Genomic DNA, 21,931 nt, shown 5'->3' with positions numbered 1-21,931 from the left:
CCTGCCTTCAAATACTTATTAAAAGCACATCTCCAAGAGGCCTTCCTCACCTAAGCACTCATTTTCCCCTTCTCCCTCTCCCCTCTGTGTAGCCTCTGTGCTTGGATCTGTACCCTTTATACACTGGATATTCTCCCCACGCCCAGCACTTATGTAATGTCCGTCTTCCCCTCTAGATTGAATGATCCCTGTGGGCAGGGAACATATTTACCAACCCGGTGACCCCTCTGCCACCCACCTTCTATCACTCCTCAACTCCACAGACCGTCTGCTCCACCCCACCCCCCCCACACCCACCAACTTGGACACACACTCGATCTCATCATCTCAAACCACTGCACAATCTCTATCCTCACCAACGCTGAAATCCCTCTCTCTGACCACAACCCACTCACTCGCCTCCTCTCCCACACTCCTCCTCATAAATCTGTACTTTTCCCCCACAGAGGCCTCCAATCTCTCGACCCTCATCCTTCTCTCTCAGCACATCACTCCCCACCTAGCCTCCATACAATGTCTGTCCACTCATGATGACCAAATAGATGCTGTCAGCACCACCCTCTCTGCTCAATTCAACTCACTCGCTCCCCTATCCCTACATTGCTCTCGCGCCCGGATCACCTGCACTGTCCTCCTCCTTCGCTGTTACACTCGAGCCGCTGAACGCTGCTGGACAGAAATCTAAACATCAGGCCTTCCTTGTCCATTTCACGTTTGTCCTTTTTGGCCTTCAGATTCGGTTCTTGGTCCCCTTCTATTCTCCATCCACCCTCACTCCCTTGGAGAGCTTGTTTGCTCCCTCGGCTTCAACTACCCTGTCTTTGTGGATGATACCCAAATCCACATCTCCTCCCCTGTTCGTTCTCTCTCTCTCCCTTTCTCTCTCTCTCCCTCTCTCCCTTCCTCCCTCTCTCCCTCTCTGTCTCTCTCTGACTCTCTCTCTCTCTCTCTCTCTCCTCGCATCTCCTCCTGCTTTTAGGACATCTCTAGTTGGATGTCCTCCCACCACTTCAAATTCAACATGTCCAAAACAGAGCTCTCTATCTCCCCTCCTTAACCCTGTCCTCTCCTGACCTCTCCCGACACTGTAGACGGCACAACCAGCCTTCCCATTTTACAAGCCTGTAATCCTGGAGTCATCCTAGACTCCAGTCTCATTCAGCCCACATATCCAATCCATCACCAAATCCTGTCACTCTCACCTTCACAACATCGCCAAGATCCTCCCTTTCCTCTCCATCCAAACCGCTACCACGTTAGTGCAGTCACTCATCCTATCCCGCCTAAATTACTGCATCAGGCTCCTTTCTGACCTGCCAACCCCGTGCCTCTCCCCACTTCAGTCCAAAACTCACTCCGTTGCCCGGGTTATCTTTCTACAGAAACATTCAGGGCATGAAACCCCGTGCCTCAAAAATCTCCAGTGGTTGCCTTTCCACCTCCATATCGAACAAAAACTCCTCAGTATTGGCTTTAAAGCTGTCTATCACCTCGCCCCCTCCTACCTCACCTCCCTTCTCTCCTTCTACATTCCCAGCCCGCACACTTGGCTCCTCTGGTGCTAGCCTTCTCACCGTGCCTCGATCTCATCTGTCCCGCCACCGACGCCTGGCCCACGTCCTGCCTCTGGCCTGGACGCCCTCCCTCCTCAAATCCGCCAGATAATTGCTCATCTCCCTCCCCTCCCCCCAAGCCCTCCTGAAGGCACACCTCCTCCAAGAGGCCTTCCCAGACTAAGCCCCGCTTTTCCTCTTCTCCCACTCCCTTCCACATCACCCTGACTCGTTCCCTTTGCTTTTCCCCCCCCTCCCTGCCCTACAGCACTTAAGTGTATATCTATAGATCTATAATTCTATTTATATTTATATGCCTGTTTATTTGTATTGCTGTCTATCTTCCCCCCTCTAGATTGTGAGCCAGTTGTGGGAGGGGATTGTCTCTCTTTATTGCTGTATTATACTTTCCAAGCGATTAGTATAGTGTACTGCACACAGTAAGCGCTCAATAAATGCTATTGAATGAATGAGTGAACTCTGCTTAGTACAGATGTTCAGTACAGTCCATGCAGTAAGTGCTCAATAATACCTGTTCTCCCTCCTACTTAGACTGCGAGCCCCACATGGGACTTAATTTTGTCGTATCTACCCCAGTGCTTAGTATAGTGTTTGGCTCAATGATAAGAGCTGAAAAAATATTACTCCTATAATTAGTATTAGGATTACTCTTATAATTCAATTAGTATTACTCTTATAATTCATATGTCAATTCTGTGGGCCCTGCTGATGGTTCAGTATGAAGAGCACTGCTCTGAGAATCAAAAGACCTGCTTTTTAAAATTGGTATTTATTGAGGACTCACTCTGTGCAGAGCACTACTAAACTCCAGGGAGAGTACAGTTCAACAGAGTTGATGGACACATTTCCTGCCCACAAGTAACTTGCAGTCCAAATGGGGAGACCGGCACTGATATAAATAAATTATTCATTCAATAGTATTTATTCATTCAATAGTATTTATTGAGCACTTACTTCCACTTCACTCTGCACTTACAGTGCAGAGCACTGTATTAGCACTTGGAATGAACAAGTCGGTAACAGATAGAGACAGTCCCTGCCGTTTGATGGGCTTACAGTCTAATCGGAGGAGACAGACAGACAAGAACAATGGCAATAAAAGAACAATGGCAATAAAATTACAGATATGTACAGAAATACCGAGTGATGGGGTGACTATCAAATGCACATAGGCGACGCAGGAGGGAGAGAGAGAGAGAGTCGGAGAGATGGGGGCTTCTTTGTCCGGGTCTGCTTGTGAACGTGGACAGAAACCACCTGCTCCTTTTGCACCCTTTCCTCTTCGCAGGTTCTTGGTCCCAAAGTCTCGGGACGAGGTCCACCCATCATTCCCGGCGGGAGATTCCGTCTATTACTAAAGCCATTTCATTCCTAATTCTAGATGAACCAGATTCAATATCAGTCATTGTGGTATTGAAATGCTTTCTACCCACGGCACATTAGTAAGTGCTAAGGCGGGTCAGGCCTAGCCCTGTCGCCCGTGGGAAATTGGAAGGAAAACAGGTACTGAATCGCCATTTTACATACTAGGGAACTGGGGCGTGGAGAAGTGATTGCCCAAGGTCACACAGCAAGTAAGTGCCGGAGCTGGAATTAGAACCCAGGTCTTCTGACTCCCAGGCCAATGTTCTTCACACTAGGCCACGCTGCTTCTCAGTTCTATTTTACTTTTATTGACCGTCCCGTTTTAGTAGGGGAGTTTGTATCCCTGTACTTGAGCCTTTGCTATAAAACATGTGCAGAGTGAAAGAGATTGTCTAATTCTGGGAGTTTTCCCCATGCTGTCAAAGAGCAAATAATATTCAAGTGGTCGGACCGTATTGGGGCGGGAATGCTTGTGTGACAAGAAGGGGACCCAAGAGCACATCCCATCTTTCCCTTCCTCCCCTACTTCATCCCGATGACCGTGGCCTCCGCTCTGGTCATTGCTGAGATGGAAGTTCAAACCAAGGAAGGAAGTGCTGGTCAACAGGGGCATTTGGTGGTAGGGGAACGAGAAGACGGAGGCGGTGGGGAAGGGACAAGTTTGGGAGCGGGAAAGCAGCTAGGGTCAAGAACAAGAAAAAGGGATGAGGCCTTTACGGTGGAAGCTGTACCTGTAGGGTTCGGCTTTAAATATTGGAGCTGGCACCTAATTAATTGCCTGTGAGTCTGAGAAAATGTAACCCACGGTACGGCCATTCCCGCTTCAGCCACTCTGTCAAGGTCTTGAAGGTATAAGAGAAGCAGCACAGCTCAGTGGAAAGAGCCCAGGCTTGGGAGTCAGAGGTCGTGGGTTCTAATCCCGGCTCCACCACTTGTCAGCTGCGTGACTTGGGGCAAGGCGCTTGACTTCTCTGTGCCTCATTTACCTCGTCTGTAAAATGGGTATGAAGACGGTGAGCTCCACGTGGGACCACCTGATCATCTTGTATCTCCCCCAGCGCTTAGAACAGTGCTTGGCACATAGTAAGCGTTTAACAGATACCATCATTATTATTATTATTATTACGTGGCTCTATCAAGTAAGGAGTAGCTCTTTTTTTTAGACCAGCTTAGCGGGGATCATGAGACAGAGGCAAAAGGGACAACTGCCCGGCATCCCAAGCAACCAAAGTGGCAGCACAACGTGGCCCGTGCGTCTGCTTGCACAGGCAAGTTCTCTCAATCTACCAATTAGTCATATCAAACTACCCCAATATTGGAACAGCTGCTAGAGTTCTGCTGTCCCTGTGCCATCTACGTGTGCTCGCTTCCACCAGGTCGGTCTTCCCCCCGGCCGGTGGCTGGTATGGGGGTGTGGGCGGCCTCCCTCTGCTCCACCCGCGGCTGCGGTGGAGGGGGGAGGAGGCCACGAGGCTGGAAGTCCGTCCGGGGATCACGGGCAGGGAACAGTCAGTTGGCACAAAGTCATGGCATCTACCACCGTTTTCACTAAGGTCTCCAGCTTCAGTTCCTCATTTCTAAGCAGTAAATGACAAATTTATCCTACAGATGAAAACTTAGCATAGGAGAAGTCTAATTGCATTCCAGAAGCCTCCGGACAGGTCGGCCAAGAGCAGGGCTGGCTGAAATGCAGCTCCTCTTCTCTCGCCTTGAGCTCATCCATTATATGCAGAGCACCATTCTGAGCGCTTGAATCAGTGGCGTGTATTGAGCACTTACCATGCGCAGAGCACTCTACTAAGTGCTTGAGAGAGTACAATACCAAAGTTAGACCAATACCAAAGTTAGACCCGTTCCCTGCTCACAACGAGCTTAAGCAACCCCTATAGACCTTACACTCCAGAGTGGGAGGAGAAACAAAATAATTTACATGTAGGAGATAGAAATACTGAAATCATAAGAGTCTGTAAAATGTGTACCATTCTACATGTCGTTCCTCTGTAGAGTGAGAGTCCTGTGTGGGACAGGGACCGTGGCCAACTTGATTGTCTTGTTTCTACCCTAACCTTTAGTATAATGTTTGGCACATAATAATAATGATAGTGTTTAAGTGATTATTATTGTTACCACCGAAGGGCAATGAGAAGTAGCAAGTTGAAAAGTGCTGAGATGATAGTAGGGAAGATGGAACTAGGAGAGAAATATTTTATGTGGGAAAGTCTCTTGGAAGAGGTGGGCTTCCTGAAAGGCTTTTTTCCAGTGAATTTTGAAGAGAAAGGGAGTTCCGGGCAGGAGGAAGGACGTGAGCCAGGGGTCAAAGGTGGGAGGTGTAGAATAGGGCCTGGTGAGAAGGTGATTCTGGTAGGAACGGAGCATGCAAGCAGGAATATACTAGGAGAAGAGAGGGTAGAAAGGTGATGAGAGAGCCCCTGGAGCGCCATGAAGCCAATGGTCGGTAGTTTTAGTTTGCACGCGTATCCTCTGGAGGTTTTAGTGAAGAGGAGAGACCTGTGCAGAATGTTCTGAAAAGATGACCCGAGCAGCAGACTGAAATGTGACCAGGAGAGGGTGGAGTCCGGGAGCCCAGGGTGGAGGCTGATAGAGTAATTAAACCAGGATATGATGGTGGCCTAGATTAGGGTGGTGGCTTTTGGAGGGAGAGGAATGGGTGGGTCTGGGAAATGTGGTGGTGGAAAAAGTGACAGGATCTAACAGACTGGCTGTGAGAAGTGAAAGAGAATGAAGAGTCCGAGTTGTGAGCTTTAGAAACAGGGAGGATGGTGGTGTCATCCTTGGGCATGTCTCTTAACTTCTCTGGGCCTCAGTTTGCTCATCTGGAAAGCGGGAATTCAATGCCTCTTCTCTTTCACACTTAGACATAGAGCCCCATGTTGGGGAGAGACGTTATTTGACTTGATTATCTTGTGCTTGACTCATAGTAAGGGCTTAAGGAATACTACTATTATTATTTTATTATTACTATTATTAGATTTAAGTGTTGTTCAACCGGGATGGGCCAGCTAGGTGGCGGGGAGCATTTAGAAGGGAAGATACGGTGTTTGGTTTGACATCCAGAGAAACACAGGATTATGAAAGTTATTTCCAGGAGGGGCGGCTAAATACTTATAGTAAACACTACCAAAAAATGGATTGTCAAAATGCATTGTGTTAAGATGAGTTTTTTTAAAAAAGCAAATGCCTCTATATTTAGTAGTTAAGTGGGAAAAAACCTTCTAATCATATACCATGAGGTAATATAGTCATTGCTTCCACACAATGAGGTGTTTTGCAACTCCAGTTTGACTTTTTGGGAAAAACTAGGTTGAAGGTGGGGTTAGCATTCTCTCACACACACTCACTCACACTCTCTCTCATTTTTTGAAAAAAAAGTACATTTAAAAATCAGGACTAAATTCTAACGTGGTTTGGCACTCAAATTCTTTAATCAAAAGCTGCCCGTTCTCCTCAAATCAAAATACTATTAACTCAGATTTACAGGGCAAGTTTCATGCAGATTTACCATCCAGTTTACTTGTCAAACTTTAGTCATCACCTCTCCCTATGTGGCCTTCTCTGAGAGAAATTTCAGTTACTGTCAGCAAATGGACAAGGGTCTCAGGAGGGAAGTAAAGAACCTTCTCCCCTTTCAGACCAGATTTTAAAGTTTTAAAGTGTGCGTGGCAGTCATCAAGTTGACCTCAGCTCTCAAGCTGTGTCCTAAAGAAAAAATGAAACCTTGAAGGAAAGAATGGACCTAAACCCCTGCCGACTTTGGCTAGTGGGGCGATTCCTTCACAAAATAGGGTCTGTATGTTCTTGAGGACGAGTGCTTGGGTGGGGGGGAAGTTGGGAATTTCCAGATAGTTCTCTAGCCTCTTGGTTACCCCTCCAGAAGACTGTTTTCTCCATCGAGGTGTTTCCTGGCTGGCTCTTGACGCTCTCCTGAGCATATAGGACCTAATAATAATGAAATTATTAGAATGTGTCTGTTTGCCGCTCCTCTCTCCCACTTTTCATTCTTAGATTGTGAGTCCCATGGGGGACAGAGCTGTGTCTGATCCCCCGTGTGTCTTCTTTCCCAGTGCTTAGAACAGGGCTCTGCGCACAGTTTGTGTTAGAAGTACAATAATTATTAATCTCAACACTCCCGTTTTTCACGGCCCCCTCTGGGGAAATAGCTGAGGTTTGAAAAATGGCATGGCTACCCACTTTCTCTCCCCACCCTCTAGAGTTGCCCTGAAAAGAGTTTTACCCTGCCCCCCAAAAATCCTGGACCGACAGATCTGAGGGCTACTGCTCTAACTCCCAGAAGCCGGGAAGTGAGGTTGGGAAATGGGACCTCTGCGTTTCCCAGGCGGCTCCGCATTCAGACCGTTCCAGGAACAACACTCCAGGATCCAGATAAGAGTCCGGATAAGAGGAAGGAAAGGAGCCAGGAAGAGAGTAGGGGCAGGGGCAGAAAGTCAAACAGTCAGCAAGAGGAGGCATCCAACGTCTCCTCTTCACCGACTGTTCAAGTACTCTCCAGGTCACCGAGCTGGAGATCTCTTCTTATTTGCTATGGTTCCCTCTCAATGTTTTATTAAAGTGGGTGACTCCTGATAATGCATGTGGGGAAAATAGAATTAATAATGTCGCCCCTAGTCTCTCAAGACAAATTTCAACTTTAAAATTTGAAAGCTCGTTTAGCAATACTCTTTTTTTTTAATCCTTCCCAATTCTGGCATATTGATTCCTATGGAGTAAGGGGTAACCCAGGGGGATTTTAAAGCCCGGGTTTAGGCCAGTATGGCCATCAGTTTGGAGACAGGAGGGGGAGGGGTGCTGCGGGACTGTGGGTTTTTTTTTTCAATTAATTTTTTTTTTTTGGTGTTATCCGTTCCCACCGATGTGCTTCAGGTAGGCTGGGGACAGTGAGAAGATTTTGAAGGAGGGCCTGGTCACTGTGGAGAAAGGAGGAACCTTGAGATTCCAGGGATACAGCTTAAAAAATTGAAACCCCCAATTTGAAGGAATTACATCCTGGGGAATGTGACTGGCAGGGCATAAAAATGTAGCCTGTTGCAGAGGAGCTAGCAATTTAATTCTAGCAGCTCTTTAAATCAATTCTTTGTAGCTTTAGCTGCTTCCAGCCCATTCTTTCTCACAAATGAATGAAGAAATGAAGGCAGCGTACCCAATGATCACTCTGTTGACTCATCTGGGAAAAAAATAGATGCAAAGGTTGACTTTTATGACTGAATGATGTAAATATCCCCCTCTCTACTGATAGTGAGAATATATGCCATGGCGCAGCTGACGGTACCCTAGGAGACAATAGAAATACTTTTTTATAGACGCGAAGGAAATCATGTTTTAACTCTTGCCTGTGAGAAAATGCACTTGTTGAAGTGGTCAGTTTGTTATGGCAGATTGCGGTCGAGAGGAAGTTGACTCTCTCCTCCAGCCCATATACAGTTTTAAATTTTAGAAGTGGCCAAAGGCCTCCTCAAACAGTGAGGAGGAACTCCCTGGCGGAGGGGAACCTGGCCGAATGGCTCCATCGCCCCTACTCATCCCGCTCCGATCAATGTTCGTTCTCCCCGACCTTGGGGCCCTGAAAAGTACCTGGCCCTTGAAACGTCCCATGCCCAAACAACAGCATTTCTCAGGACCACGCGCTAGTCTTGCTGCTGAATTAACGTAGGGGGCCGACGAGATCAGAGAGAAACCCAGAGGCCTGCAAAGTTTCCCACTGATAATAGTCACTGCTCTTCACTTGTCCTTTGGGTAGTTGTCTGTTCAAGGGCCATTTGCAAGTCGAGGTCTTGGGGGAAGTTGAAGTGTCTTTTACCTGTAATATTCGTCCACTGAGGTCTTTCGTTGAAGGTAGAGACCATGACTCTACGTGACGGATTTTCCTAATGACCTGGTTGAAAGCTCCGCACCCAGAAAATGCCCGATAAATGACAGTAAATTTCTAGCATAATTTACCAAGCGCTCTTCACACAGTACTGTGTTCTCTGCATGCCGTAAGCGCTTAATAAATGCGATCGAATGAGTACAGCGTCCTGCACATAGTAAGCTCTCCGTAGCACTTCAGTGACTGACACTTGTTCTCTTTGTTTCTGGACCCCCTTTCTTTTACACTTCTGAAAAATGCTTGCTCCCCTCCTCTTCCCCTCTCTTACTGCTTGCTATCTTTAATCACGTATTCTTCTCTGGCTCCTTCCTCTCTGCTGCAGACATACCCCAAAACCATTACTGGAGCCCATCACACCCTCTTTATCTCAGCTCCTGCCCTTCAGGAATTTCCAGCTTTTCCTCCTTTTGTTTGTTCTCTTAAGGGCCTGACTTGGCGCTCTGAGCCCAGGTGCTCAGTTAATAGCGAGAAGCAGCAGCAGAAGGAGCCCAGGCTTGGGAGTCAGAGGACATGAGTTCTAATCCCGGCTCCACAACTAGTCTGCCGTGTGCTTGGGAGTCAGAGGTCATGGATTCAAATCCCGGCTCCGCCGCTTGTCAGCTGCGTGACTTTGGGCAAGTCACTTCACTTCTCTGGGCCTCAGTTACCTCATCTGCAAAATGGGGATGAAGACCATGAGCCCCACGTGAGACAACCTGATCACCTTGTATCCTCCCCAGCGCTTAGACCAGTGCTTTGCACATAGTAAGCGCTAAACAAATGCCATCATCATCATCATCTTGAGCAAGCCACTTCAACTCTCTGTCCTTCAGTTACCACATCTGTAAAATGGGGATTAAGACTATGAACCCCACGTGGGACAACCTGATTACCCCAGCACTTTAGAACAGTGCTTGGCACGTAGTAAGCGCTTAACAAATACCATCGTTATTATTATTACTGCATTGATACATACCGTACCCTTATTCAGTCTCGAGATAGCCGCACTGAGGTAACACTGGCATTTCAAAAGGAAATGATAAAGGATTTCCCTTAACCAACATTAATCTCAGAAGTTCCCTAATGAACCTTCTTAAATCTGGTGCATTTTTAGGTGGATTTGGGAGGCTAATTTTTTATTTCTCTATCCCTCCAAAAGTTGTACATCCATTTGGCTCTGTTTTCTTCTGATGGGTAGTCGCTAAGCTTTATCTTGGCAGATGGCTACTGCCCAAAAAAAATAAGGTCAGTCTCAAAATGTAATATTAGTCCTTTGCGACTCTCCTTTTGTTATTCTCACTTGATGCTGTGGGTGGAAGAAAATTCCATCCTTATAATTATTGTGGAAGGAGTGGATATGCATATTTTCTATTTTAAGCAATATTTGCACATTCTTCTTTAGTAGCCAGACAGAACAAAAATGTTCTGTAGCTGCTTTGAAATACCAAACCGTTTTGCACAGTGCTCTGCGCACAGTCACCACTCAGAAAACAGCAGATTGTTATAGGTCCTAGATTAATATACTATATTTAAGATGGTTTGGTTTTTCCTTCAGAATATCAATTTCCTAAAACTCATGGATGAACACCCCACAACGAGTCACGAGAGGAAAAGTTAAAAGTTGAAAAGGATACTAGTTGGCCCGTTTCAGTCATGGACGCCGGGCAGCCTGGTGGACGACCATCCCTGCTGACAGGGTCTTGGTCTGGGTGGACTAGGCTTTTGGCCTAACCTACTCATGACACTTGAAGCAGTCTGGGCAAGTGGAAAGAGCATGGGCTCGGGAGTCAGAGGACCTGGGTTCTAATCCTGGCTCTGCCACGTGCCTGCTATGTGACCTTAGGCAAGTCATTTCCACCTCTCTCCCTCTTTCCTCATCTGTAAAATAGGGATTTCCCTCTCAGGGTCGCACCCGGTGAGTTTCCAGTCCTCTACCAGTCTCGGCTAAGGGAGGGAGAGTCAAGCGGAGGCCTGTCCATTCCATTTCTAGCTCGGGCAGTGGCTAGCGAGTGGAAGGCCATCTGCTACAAGTCAAAACTCAGTCACGCTGGGCAGCAGCGGCACGGGGGAGAGTCGAGGGAGGAGTTCTCTGGATCCACTCTCCAAGAAAACTCTCTGGATCCACTATCAGAATGATTGCAGGTGGAGAGCGGGGCGTTTTGGGAGAGATGTGTCTGTGATGTCGCTGCGGGTCGGAAATGACTCGGCGGCATAAGGCAAGACAAAATAGGTATTAAATCCTGCTTCCTCCTACTTATACTGAGAGCCCCAGATAGGACAGGGACTGTGCCCAAATCAGTTATGCCCTTAGTAAAGTGCTTGGCGTTATTATGCGTTTGTTTTGGTTGGATAGTACTTTTGGCTTTGGAAGAGCAGGGGTTGATTTAGTGATGAAAAAGTGCTCAGACCTTGTCGGTGGTCCCTTTAGCTGGCCAGTGGAGAGGTGAGCCTTCTAAAAGGCTGTGTGACCTTGGGTAAGTCATTTCAATAATAATAATAATAATGTTGGTATTTGTTAAGCGCTTACTATGTGCCGAGCACCGTTCTAAGCGCTGGGGTAGACATAGGGGAATCAGGTTGTCCCACGTGGGGCTCACAGTCTTCATCCCCATTTTACAGATGAGGGAACTGAGGCCCAGAGAAGTTAAGTGACTCGCCCACAGTCACACAGCCGACAAGTGGCATAGCCGGGATTCGAACTCATGAGCCCTGACTCCAAAGCCCATGCTCTTTCCACTGAGCCACGCTGCTTCTCCGGGCCTCAGTAACCTCATCTGTAAAATGGCGGTTGAGACTGTGAGCTCCATGTGGGACAACCTAATTGCACTGTATCTACCCCAGCACTTAGAGCAATGCTCGGCACATAGTAGGCGCTTAACAAATACCATCATCATCATTATTATTATTATTATTAAGGTTGGAATATGACAAGCGAGGAATCACCTGGCTGCCCCATCTACATTTGCTGCTGTTAATATTTTGTGGGGCTTCTCCAAAGTAAAATAAAAATAAAATGACTGGGGGTTCGGGGAAGAGTGGCCCTCTGAAAGATCTCTTGGAGAGATATCCTTTGGGCCTTGTGGCTTCAATGTCCAGGAGTCCAACCAGGTTGTATAATAATTGTGGTGTTTAAGGGTTTATTATGTGCCAGGCACTGTACTAAGCACTGAGGTAGCTACAAGATGATGGAGTTGGACACAGCCCCTGCTCCATGTGGGGCTCACAGTCTTAATCCCCATTTTACAGATAAGGAATCTGAGGCAGGAGTAGCTAAGTGATATACCCAAGGTCACACAGCAGATAAGTGATGGTCAGGGTTAGAACTCAGGTCCTCTGACTCCCAGGCCCCTGCTCTTTGCACTAGGGCACACTGCCTCCAGGTACTTAATTTCTTCATCGTGGGCCTCTTGTCAAAGAGTGACCAGGCAATATAGATCCAGGTGGTTTTAAAATGCAGTCACCAGTAGTCACCTACCTGCTACGAGAAAGCCATCCCCGCCCCTGAGCTAGTAGTGGGACTGCAGCAGGCGATTCATGAAGGGAGCAGTGAAGTGTAGGCTGGCCTCAATTTAGTAAGAAGCACAGACCTGGGAGTCAGGAGATCTGGGTTCTGTTCCCAACTCTGCCACTCGTCTGCTGTATGGCCCGGGGTAAGTCACCTCACTTCTCTGTGCCGAAATTAGCTCGTCCGTAAAATGGGGATTAAAACCGTGACCCCGCTTGGGATGTGGACTGTGTCCAACCTGATTAGCAAGTATCCATCCCAGTGCTAAGTTCACTGTCTGAGTCACAATGCTCATTTAACAAATACCATAGAAATAAAATGACGTTTGGCGTTGAGTCAGACAGCATTTAAAATATTTGTCGATTTACTCGCTGTTTCAAGTTTGCAGCTGTTTCAAGTTGTCAGCTTCAACTTTTGCAGCATAGCCTCCTTACGGCTCTAGTTCACTGGCAGCAGGAGCGAGGTGGGCAGTTTAGTAACAGGGAGGAGCTGGGAGGGGAACGGGGAGTGCTGGAAAGGTAAGGGGTGGGGTACCCGAGTGCCGGGGAGAGTTACTGGGGGTGATCAGTGCGTCCTCTTTATTTCCATGAAAGTACAAGTTGGCTTTTCTATTGTAGAACCTTTCTGACACCACAGTGTAGATACATTACATCTAGAGTTGAGTGAGCTATTCTGGGTAACTTTGGTAAGATTAGGATATGTGACCTTGATTCAGGAACCAATTCCCTGTGTGTAGCCTCATTCTTAGGAGAAAATCCATTCTGACTTGCAGCACTTTGGACCCCCCGAGCAAGTGAGCGTTTAGGAAAAGCGTATGGGAACACCGAAGGTCTCCTAAGGCAACAACTGTTAAGGGGATGAGAGATAGATGAAGAGGTGGCGAATGAGACGTCAGTGACTGAGCATGTGACGTGGGAGCCATATGGGACGGCGGTTATTGCGTCTAGCCCAGAGCGTCGTAGATCCCGTGGGTACCCAGGGGCTCCCTGCATAGACAGTAACGTGGGTGGGGTCCCAGAAGCAGCCCCCCAGTCGAGGCCTCGCCCTCATAAGCCCAACTCCTGTCCCTCTCCTGACGCTCTTTCTTTTATTATTGTGGGGTGTTTTTTATGGTATTTAAGCTCTGGGGTTGGTATGAACTATCAAGTCAGACACCGTCCCTCTCCCATATGCGGTCACAGTCTAAATCCCCATTTTACAGATGAGGGAACGGAGCCACGGGGAAGTTAAACGACTTGCCCAAGGTCACACAGAAGGCAAGGGGCAGAGCTGGGATGTTTTCCTCAGATGATTTATGGTCTCAAATTGAAGGTTCTCAGGGCGTGACTTCATGAACGTTGAGCCTATAAATATGCCATTCAAAACTCCAAATGAGTTTTGGGCCCTCTGAGTCCCAGACCGTGCTTTATCTACTAGGCCACATTGCTTCCTGCCCCGTGAGATGCTGTAATTATAGTTTCAGTTCTGCCATAATGCCTGTTTTCATTCAGTCAGTCATATTTATTGAGCACTTAGCGCAGAGCACTGTATTAAGCGCTTGGGAGGGTACAGTCTAACAATGGACAGATCCAGTCCTATTTTCCTTACACAGTCTGGAAGTAGGACATGTTCTTCCCACAGCACGAGTGTGTTCTGGGTCTGCAACACGATCCACCAAGCTGGAGTAAAGCGGGAAGTACGAGAGTCTCCGGCAAACGTAGCCCAGCTGGGAAATAACAGGAGAATGCTAGATAAGATGGGTATACATTCAAAGATGATTTATGTTCTTAAATTGAAGGTTCTCAGGGCATGACTTCATGAATGTTGAGCCTATAAATATGCTATTCAGAACTCCAGATGAAGGCAGAAAATGCTGCCGAGAGCATTCGTTCCGGTTCCCCCCTAACTTGAGCGGTAGGTAAGCTGTTAGGGCGCTTTCCTGACCTGGGCTTCAGTTCCAGGGTAAGGAAGGGAGTCGCGGCTGGCTAGGCCCTGCTTCAAGCAGTGTGGCTTAGCGGAAAGAGCCAGGGCTTGGGAGCCCGAGGACATGGGTTCTAATCCCGGCTCCTCCGCTTGTCTGCTGTGTGACCTTGGGCAAGGCACTCAACTTCTCTGGGCCTCAGTTACCTCATTTACAGAATGGGGATTAAGGCCACGAGCCCCACGTGGGACAACCTTACTACCTTGTGTCTACTCCAGCGCTTAGAACAGTGCTTGGCACATAGTAAGCTCTTAACAACTGCCATTATTATCACTATTATTCAAGTGGGGGAACCGGCTCTGGATGGCAGTAGTTTCCTTTTGGACTTCAGAGAGCCCTCTGTAGTTAGGCTGGGGTGGTGGAGTGGGCAGGTTAGGTCACCTTCCCTTCCAAAGGGATGTCTGGAGAACACGAGAGTGATCTAAGGTAATCATCTTCCCCGTCCAGTCCGGTCCGTTTCATCAGTGCAGGCGCTAGACGATTGGCTTCGCCCTCTGACCGGCAGCCGATCGGTCATCTATCGGGGGCAGGAGAGCAGGGGCTGGGGTTTGGTTCCCCGAAGCCACCTTTGTACTCCCCCCAGCCTCACAACGCTATGTAAATATTCTTCAACTTTCTGATTTCTCTTTTCCTGAAGCGCTTAGTCCAGTTTATTGATTCACCGCCCACTCCCCATAAGTAAGGGTTGGCTCAAGACCGCCACTGGGGCGTGGAGCAAGCCTTGGATGAGCTCACTGGGGCGAGGAAAAGGGCGGGGGTCACGGGAATCCTCTGGCAGATGGCAGAAAAAGCCAATGGCAATGGAGACTAGCCCAGCGATGTCTCATGGTTAGTGGTATGAGCTGCCCGTCACTTGAAGGTGCCTAAAACTGGCTAGCAAGCAGGAATTACAGGAACGCCTGGGAATAATGGGGTCATCGGGACAGTCTGGTGATAAAGCCCTAAAGCCCGTGGGGGAAGGCTGGCTTGCATTTGCTCTGTTGCTTTTTGCAGCTGCAGTGGAGAATTGGAATATGGTGACTGTTTCCACTGTTGTTGCTTAGTAAGTGGGACTCATTTATATCATTTGCTTTTGGTCATTTGATACTAACACAGATTGTGAGCAAGTAGATTCAGTGTAGGAAGAATTGGTTTTGCATAACATTGGGTAGGATATGTTGCAGCTGTGTCCCCTTTGACTCTACGTCTCCCTCCATTTATCGCCCCAACTCCCTCCTGCCATTCCTCTCCAAACTCGGTGAGCGGCTTGTGTGTGCCCAGTCTCCACTTCCTCTCTTCCAATTCCCTCTCTGAACCCCTCCGATCTGGCTTCCACCCCATCCACCCCAAAGAAACCGGCCTGTCACCAGTGACCACCTCCTCTGGCCACATCCAGTGACTATTACTCTGTCGCAGTCCTCCTTGACGTTTCTGTTGCCGTGGACGCTGTGTACCACCCCCTCCTGGAAACACGATCCAACCTTGGCTTCACTGACACCATCTTCTCCTGGTTCTCCTGTCTCCCTGGCAGCTCCTTCTCCATCCCTTCCTCTGCCTCCCACCCACTAAATGTGGCGGGGGGGGGGGAAGGGGGTGTTCCTCGAGGCTCAGTTCTGGATCTCCTCCTATTCTCTGTCTACACCCACTCCCTTGAAGAACTCATTTGCTCCCTTGGCTTCAGCTACCATCTCTCTGTGATGATTCCCATATCTACATCTCCAGCCCTTAGCTCTCTTTCTCTGCAGTCCTGCATCTCCTCCTGACTTCAGGACGTCTCTACTTGGATGTCCCGCTGATATCTCGAACTAAACAAGTCCAGAACAGAGCTCCTTATCTTCCCACCTGAACCCTGTCTTCCCATGGACTTTCCCATCCATGTAGGCACCCCTGCCATCCTCCCTGTCTCCCAAGCCCATAATTTCGGTATTATTTTCAGCTCATCTCTCATTCAACCCAAACACTGTCACCAAATCCTGTCCGTTCAGCCTTCACGGCATCGCTAAAATCCACCCTCTTCTCTCCATCTAAAGTACTACTCTGATAATGCAGGCACTTATTCTGTCCCACCATGATTACTGCATCAGCTTCCTTGCCTGCCTCCCGTCTCTCCCCACTCCAGTCCATTTGTCATTCTGCGGCCCCTGTCGTTTTTTTGCAAAACAGTTCGGGTTTCCCTATCCCTTGAGAACCTCCAGTGGTTGCCCATCCACCTCCGCATCCAAAAGCAAACTCCTTACCTCGTGCTTTCTGAATACAACCCAGCCCTGTTATGACTTCTCTCCTCTAATACCAGCCTATTCACCGTACCTCTGTCTCGCCTATCTCACCACCGACCACTTTCCCACATCCTGCCTGTGGCCTGGAATGCCTTCCCTTTTCATATCCAACAGTCACTCTCCCCAACTTCGTATCCTTATTCAAAGCACATCTTCGAGGGACCTTCCCCACCTAAGGCCTGATCTCCTCTTCTTCCATTCCCATCTACATCTCCCTTGGGCTTGATTTTGCACCCTTTATCCACCCTCCTCTCTGCCCCGCAGCACTTATATACATATCCTTAATATCCTTAATTCGATTTATATTAATGTCTGTCTTCTCCTCTGAATGATAAGCTTCTTATTAGAGAAGCAGCGTGGCTCAGTGGAAAGAGCCCGGGCTTTGGAGTCAGAGGTCATGAGTTCAAATCCCGGCTCTGCCACTTGCCAGCTGTGTGACTGTGGGCAAGTCGCTTCACTTCTCTGTGCCTCAGTTACCTCATCTGTAAAATGGGGATGAAGTCTGTGAGCCCTACGTGGGACAACCTGATTCCCCTGTGTCTACCCCAGCGCTTAGAACAGTGCTCTGCACATAGTAAGCGCTTAACAAGTACAAGTACCATCATTATTATTTTGGACAGGAAAAGTGTCTACCAGCTCTGCTCTATTGCACTCTCCTGAGTGCTTCATATAATGCTCTGCACACAGTAAGCGCTCAATAAATGCAATTGATCGATACGCTTCCAAACCTCTGCCCAGCCTAATTTCTGCACTTCAAAGTTCTTGGTGCTCTTGTAGTTTGATATAATTTAAAATAGTGAGAGAAAAATGAGTGTCCAGGATGTAAAACACCTGCTAGTAGTGACATAAGCAACGATTCGGAAGTCTTCTGGAGAAGCAGCGTGGCCTAGTGGATAGTCAGAAGGACCTGATTTCTAATCCCAACTCACCCCTTGTGTGCCGTGTGACCTTGGACGAGTCGCTTCACTTCTCTGATCCCTCAGTTACCTCATTGGTAAAAGGGGGATGAAAACTGAGCCCTGTGTGGGACATGGACTGTGTCCAACCTATCTTGTATCTACCCCAGTGCTCAGTACAGGGCCTGGTACACTTAACAAGGCCATTAAAAAAAAAAAAAGTGTCAGTCATGGTAAAATCTTCAGACCATCTCTCCTCTGATCCATTGAATTAGTGATATACTATAACGTGATTTTTTCCATAACCCAGAGTTTACCGACTTATGACTCACCAGCCACGTATGAGCCAGTCCGCATACATGCACACCCACGTACTTGACACCAAGATGACAAAGCTGTTATTCATTCTGTTGTAATTTTGGAGCACTTACTGTGTGCAGAGCACTGTATTAAGCGCTTGGGAGAGTACAATACAACAATAAACATACATTCTCTGCCCACAACGAAGTCACAGTCTAGGCAGGAGGGGACAGACATAAATTACGGATATGTACGTAAATGCTGTGGGGCTGGAAGGGCGGGATGAACAACAGGAGCAAGTCATGGTGATGCAGAAGGGAGTGGGGCAAGAGGAAAGGGGGGCCGTAGTCAGGAAAGGCCTCTTGGAGGAGATGTGCCTTCAATAAGGCTTTGAATGGGAGGGGAAGGTAATTGTCGGTTTTGAGGAGGGAGGGCGTTTCAGGCCAGAGGCAGGATATGGGCAAAGGGTCGACGTCAAGATAAGCGAGACTGTGGCACAGTGAGAAGGTTGGCATTAGAGGAGTGAAGTGAGAGGCCTGGGTTGTAGTAGGAGAATAGTAAGGTGAGGTAGGAGAGGGCAAAGTGATTGCTTTAAAGTCAATGGTGAGGAGTTTTTGTTTGATGTGAAGATGGATGGGCAACCACTAGAATTTTTTGAGAAGAGAAGAAGCATGTCCCGATTGTTTCTGTAGAAAAATGATCCGGGCAACAGAGTGGAAGTATGGGCTGGAGTTGGGAGAGACAGCAGTCTGGGTGGTCAGCAAGAAGGCTGGTGCAGTAATCCAAGCGGGATAGAATGAGTGGTTTTATTAATGTGATAACAGTTTTGGATGGAGAGGAAAGGGTAGATTTTAGCAGTTCATTCAGTAGTATTTATTGAGCGCTTACTTTGTGCAGAGCCCAGCATGGCTTAGTGGAAAGGGCCCGGGCTTGGGAGTCAGAGGTCCTGGGTTCTACTCCCGGCTCTGCCGCTTGTCAGCTGGGTGACTATGGGCAAGTCACTTCACTTCTCTGGGCCTCAGTTATCTCATCTGTAAAATGGGGATGAAGACTGTGAGCCCTACTTGGGATAACCTGATTACCTTGTATCTATCCCAGTGCTTAGAACAGTACTTGGCACGTAGTAAGCGCTTAAATACTAACATTATTATTATTACTAAGCACTTGGAATGTACAATTTGGCAGCAGATAGAGACAATCCCTGCCCAATAATGGGCTCTCAGTCTAAATGGGGGAGACGGACAGCAAAGCAAAACAGATCAAAACAAAAGGAAACCACATCATCAAGATAAATAGAATTGTGGTGATATACACCTCATTAACAAAATAAATAGAGTAATAAATAATATATACAAATATGCACAGTGCTGAGGGGAGGGGAAGGGGGAAGATCAGAGGATGCGGGGGAGGGGAGGAGGAGCAGAGGGAAAGGGAGGGCTCAGTCTATGTTATATAATTCTATTTATATTGAAGCCTCTTTACTTGTATTGATGTGTCTCCCCACCACTAGACTGAACACGTTGTGGGCAGGGATTGTCCCTCTCTCTATTGCTGTATGGACTTTCCAATCGCGTAGCACAGTGCTCTGCACACAGCGAGCGTTCAATAAATATGAATAAATGAATAATTTTATTCATGCAATATCTCCTCTTCTAGACTGTAAGTTTGTTGCGGGCAGGAAATGTCTGTTTATTGTTTTATTGTACTCTACCAAGTGCTTAGTACAGCGTGCTGCACACAGTAAGCGCTCAATAAATACGGTTGATTGATTCCTGTCCTCAAGGAGCTTATGGTTTAGCAGAGGAGGCAGGCATTAAAATCAGTACCCAACCTTAACTTTGTACCATGCCCCAAACACAGTAAGTGCCCACTAGTGCTCAGATAGGTCATGCATGAACTTGATGGCAGAATTTCAGAATATTCGTCCAATAACATGAGCCAGTCTGGATGCAGAGCAACATCGTGTCAGAAGAAACAGTTCTGCACAGGGACTCCGTGTCAGGTGAAATGAATATTAAAACCCAGGTTTTCCTAATTGAGCGTTCTTTAAGGACTCTAATTTCACTTTATAGGAATATTGTGTACGTTGCTGATGTGAATGCCAAAAGAGGTGGAAAGGCTTGGTTTTCTGTTCTGCTGTCACCCCTATCCTTTTCCTAACTACGGAAGATCCAAAGTTCCATTGTTGGTTCCCAAAGATTGGTATTCCTTCAGTGGTCTGTGAATCTAGCACCCGTAAACCAGTGCATTATTTCTGATTTCTTCTGTCCATTTCTGGTGGAGTTTCTGTGGAAGGGGTATTGGGAGGACACTAGATTCCTGGTCCAGTCCTAGTTTACAGTGCTGCAGGTTTTCTCCTGGTTCCCATTGAATGAAATGAAATGGCGAAGCAGTAGAAATGAAACTAAAACAGAATTCCCAGTAACTTTTGGGTTGCTCCAAGATTTTTCGATCCCAGCCCAGCTTGAGAACGTTGGATATTTCCTCTCATCTCTTAGACCAGAGTTCCTGCACTCTGAGCTTCTCCATCTCTGCCACCCACCTCCCCCTCAGGTGGTAACTTGCAGTCACACAAACGTCCCTTGAGGGTGTTAGAGTTAGGTTGGAAGTGTTCCCTGTCTCCCACGGAGCTCAGCGGGACGGGACGCTTAATGCTCATCAGCTTTGGGGTTCCCAGCTAGAATCTAACAGTCTGAAGCTGTGTTAGTTATCCTGTTGGCTGACTGGATTCTTCCACATAGAAATTCCTTTCCAACCAAACAAAATGGTAATGGGAAAGAAAGAACAGACTGGCTCTTCTTTCCTTTTTCTAGGTGGGGCCTTGGGAAAGGGGCAGGGAGATGTCTGGGCTCAGAGGGAGTTTTCGGATCTAGAAAATAGCTTAAAAATCAAATGATTTTTGTTCCACTCTCCGTTCAGCTCATTGTTGAGGATCACTGTTTATGCTTTTTAAAAGATTTGTTTTCCTCAAAGAAGCTGCGTTTTTTAAGAAAAATGTCCCGCAACTTTGCTTGATCCACTGAACTATGAAACTCTTGTTTGACTTTTTATTTTCTATTTTTTTGCCTCAGATTTAACTGTGGAGTCGAATCCATCTGACCACCCCAGAGCAAGCACAATTTTCTTGAGCAAGTCCCAGACTGATGGTAAGCCTCCACACTTCCATTTCAAAGATCAGAACATCAGAAACTTGTAAGTGGGTACCTATACGCCCTCAATTACCCAGTGAGAGTTCACTTAAAAATCTTTTGAGACGATCTTTGACCAATGCCATGGTAACACTCGGGATGATATTGGGAAGTTCCCTACCTATTTCTGTTTTCATTTGCATTATTGCCTCTCAGGGCAAACTTCTGATGTGGCAAAGCTCCGCTTTTCACTTAAACAAGTATTCTGTGGTCAGTATCTGTTCAGTAAATTGATGGTGAAGATGGAATGGGGGAGGACACAGTTTGGTGTTTGGGGCGATAAGCAAGGTATGGAGTTTAGTGGGAATCCTTTTGCCTCCTACTCCCTGGAACTTTTCCCCAGAAGGTGACTGTGCTCTGCTTTTCAACGTTTTGTTTTTGTTTGTTTTGCAAAAAAAGAACTCTCCATGAGCCATGGTTTTCTGAGGCAAGGACCATCATAGGCATCCTCAGGAGTAGTATTCATTAAGCACTTACTGCATGTAAAACCCTGTACTAAGCCATGGGGAAGAATTAGGCCCTGTCCCTGGCCCTCAAGGGACTCGGTGAGCTAAGAACATGAGGGGACTGATGGCAAAGAATTGTATGAGATGCATTGTCAGACTTGGTGCAGAGCACCAGGAGAACCCTTTAGATCCGATTTTAGCACCATTTAGATGATGATATCAATAAAATAACTGTAGTATTAAGTGCTTACTGTGTGCCAGACACTGTACGGAGCACTGGGTTGAATCCAAGCAAATCGGGATGGACACAGCCCCCGTCCACATGGGCCTCACAATTCCCATTTTACAGATGAGGTAAGTGAGGCACAGAAAAGTGAAGGGACTTGCCCAAGATCACACGGCAGATGGAAGAAAAATAGGTTCTTTTACTTCCAAAAAGGGAATGTCTGTCAAGACTGTTTTATTGTACTTTCCCAAGCATTTAGTACAGTGCTCTGCGGTTAGGGCTCAGTAAATATTGATCCATTTAAAACAGGTTGGGTGCCTTTCAACCTCCGGGTA

At 47.3% G+C, this 21,931-nt stretch overlaps 1 protein-coding gene and 1 non-coding gene across 2 annotated transcripts in view; both read left to right on the top strand.

Moving 5' to 3' along the window:
• CCNYL1 (cyclin Y like 1) overlaps positions 1-21,931 on the top strand; it is a 58,402-nt gene that overhangs the window by 11,836 nt on the left and 24,635 nt on the right. Inside the window, exon 3 of the mRNA XM_029069257.2 lies at positions 20,808-20,882. Within this exon, the coding sequence (XP_028925090.1) occupies positions 20,808-20,882 (75 nt within the window). The remainder of the gene's footprint in view (positions 1-20,807; positions 20,883-21,931) is intronic.
• On the top strand, positions 10,715-10,852 carry LOC114813600. The gene has a single exon (XR_003761317.1). It is a non-coding gene; the product is annotated as a small nucleolar RNA SNORA7 (small nucleolar RNA).

This window comes from Ornithorhynchus anatinus, chromosome 7, assembly GCF_004115215.2.
Source record: "Ornithorhynchus anatinus isolate Pmale09 chromosome 7, mOrnAna1.pri.v4, whole genome shotgun sequence".
Classification (NCBI taxonomy): domain Eukaryota; kingdom Metazoa; phylum Chordata; class Mammalia; order Monotremata; family Ornithorhynchidae; genus Ornithorhynchus; species Ornithorhynchus anatinus.
This window is presented reverse-complemented; position numbering and strand designations above follow the sequence as displayed.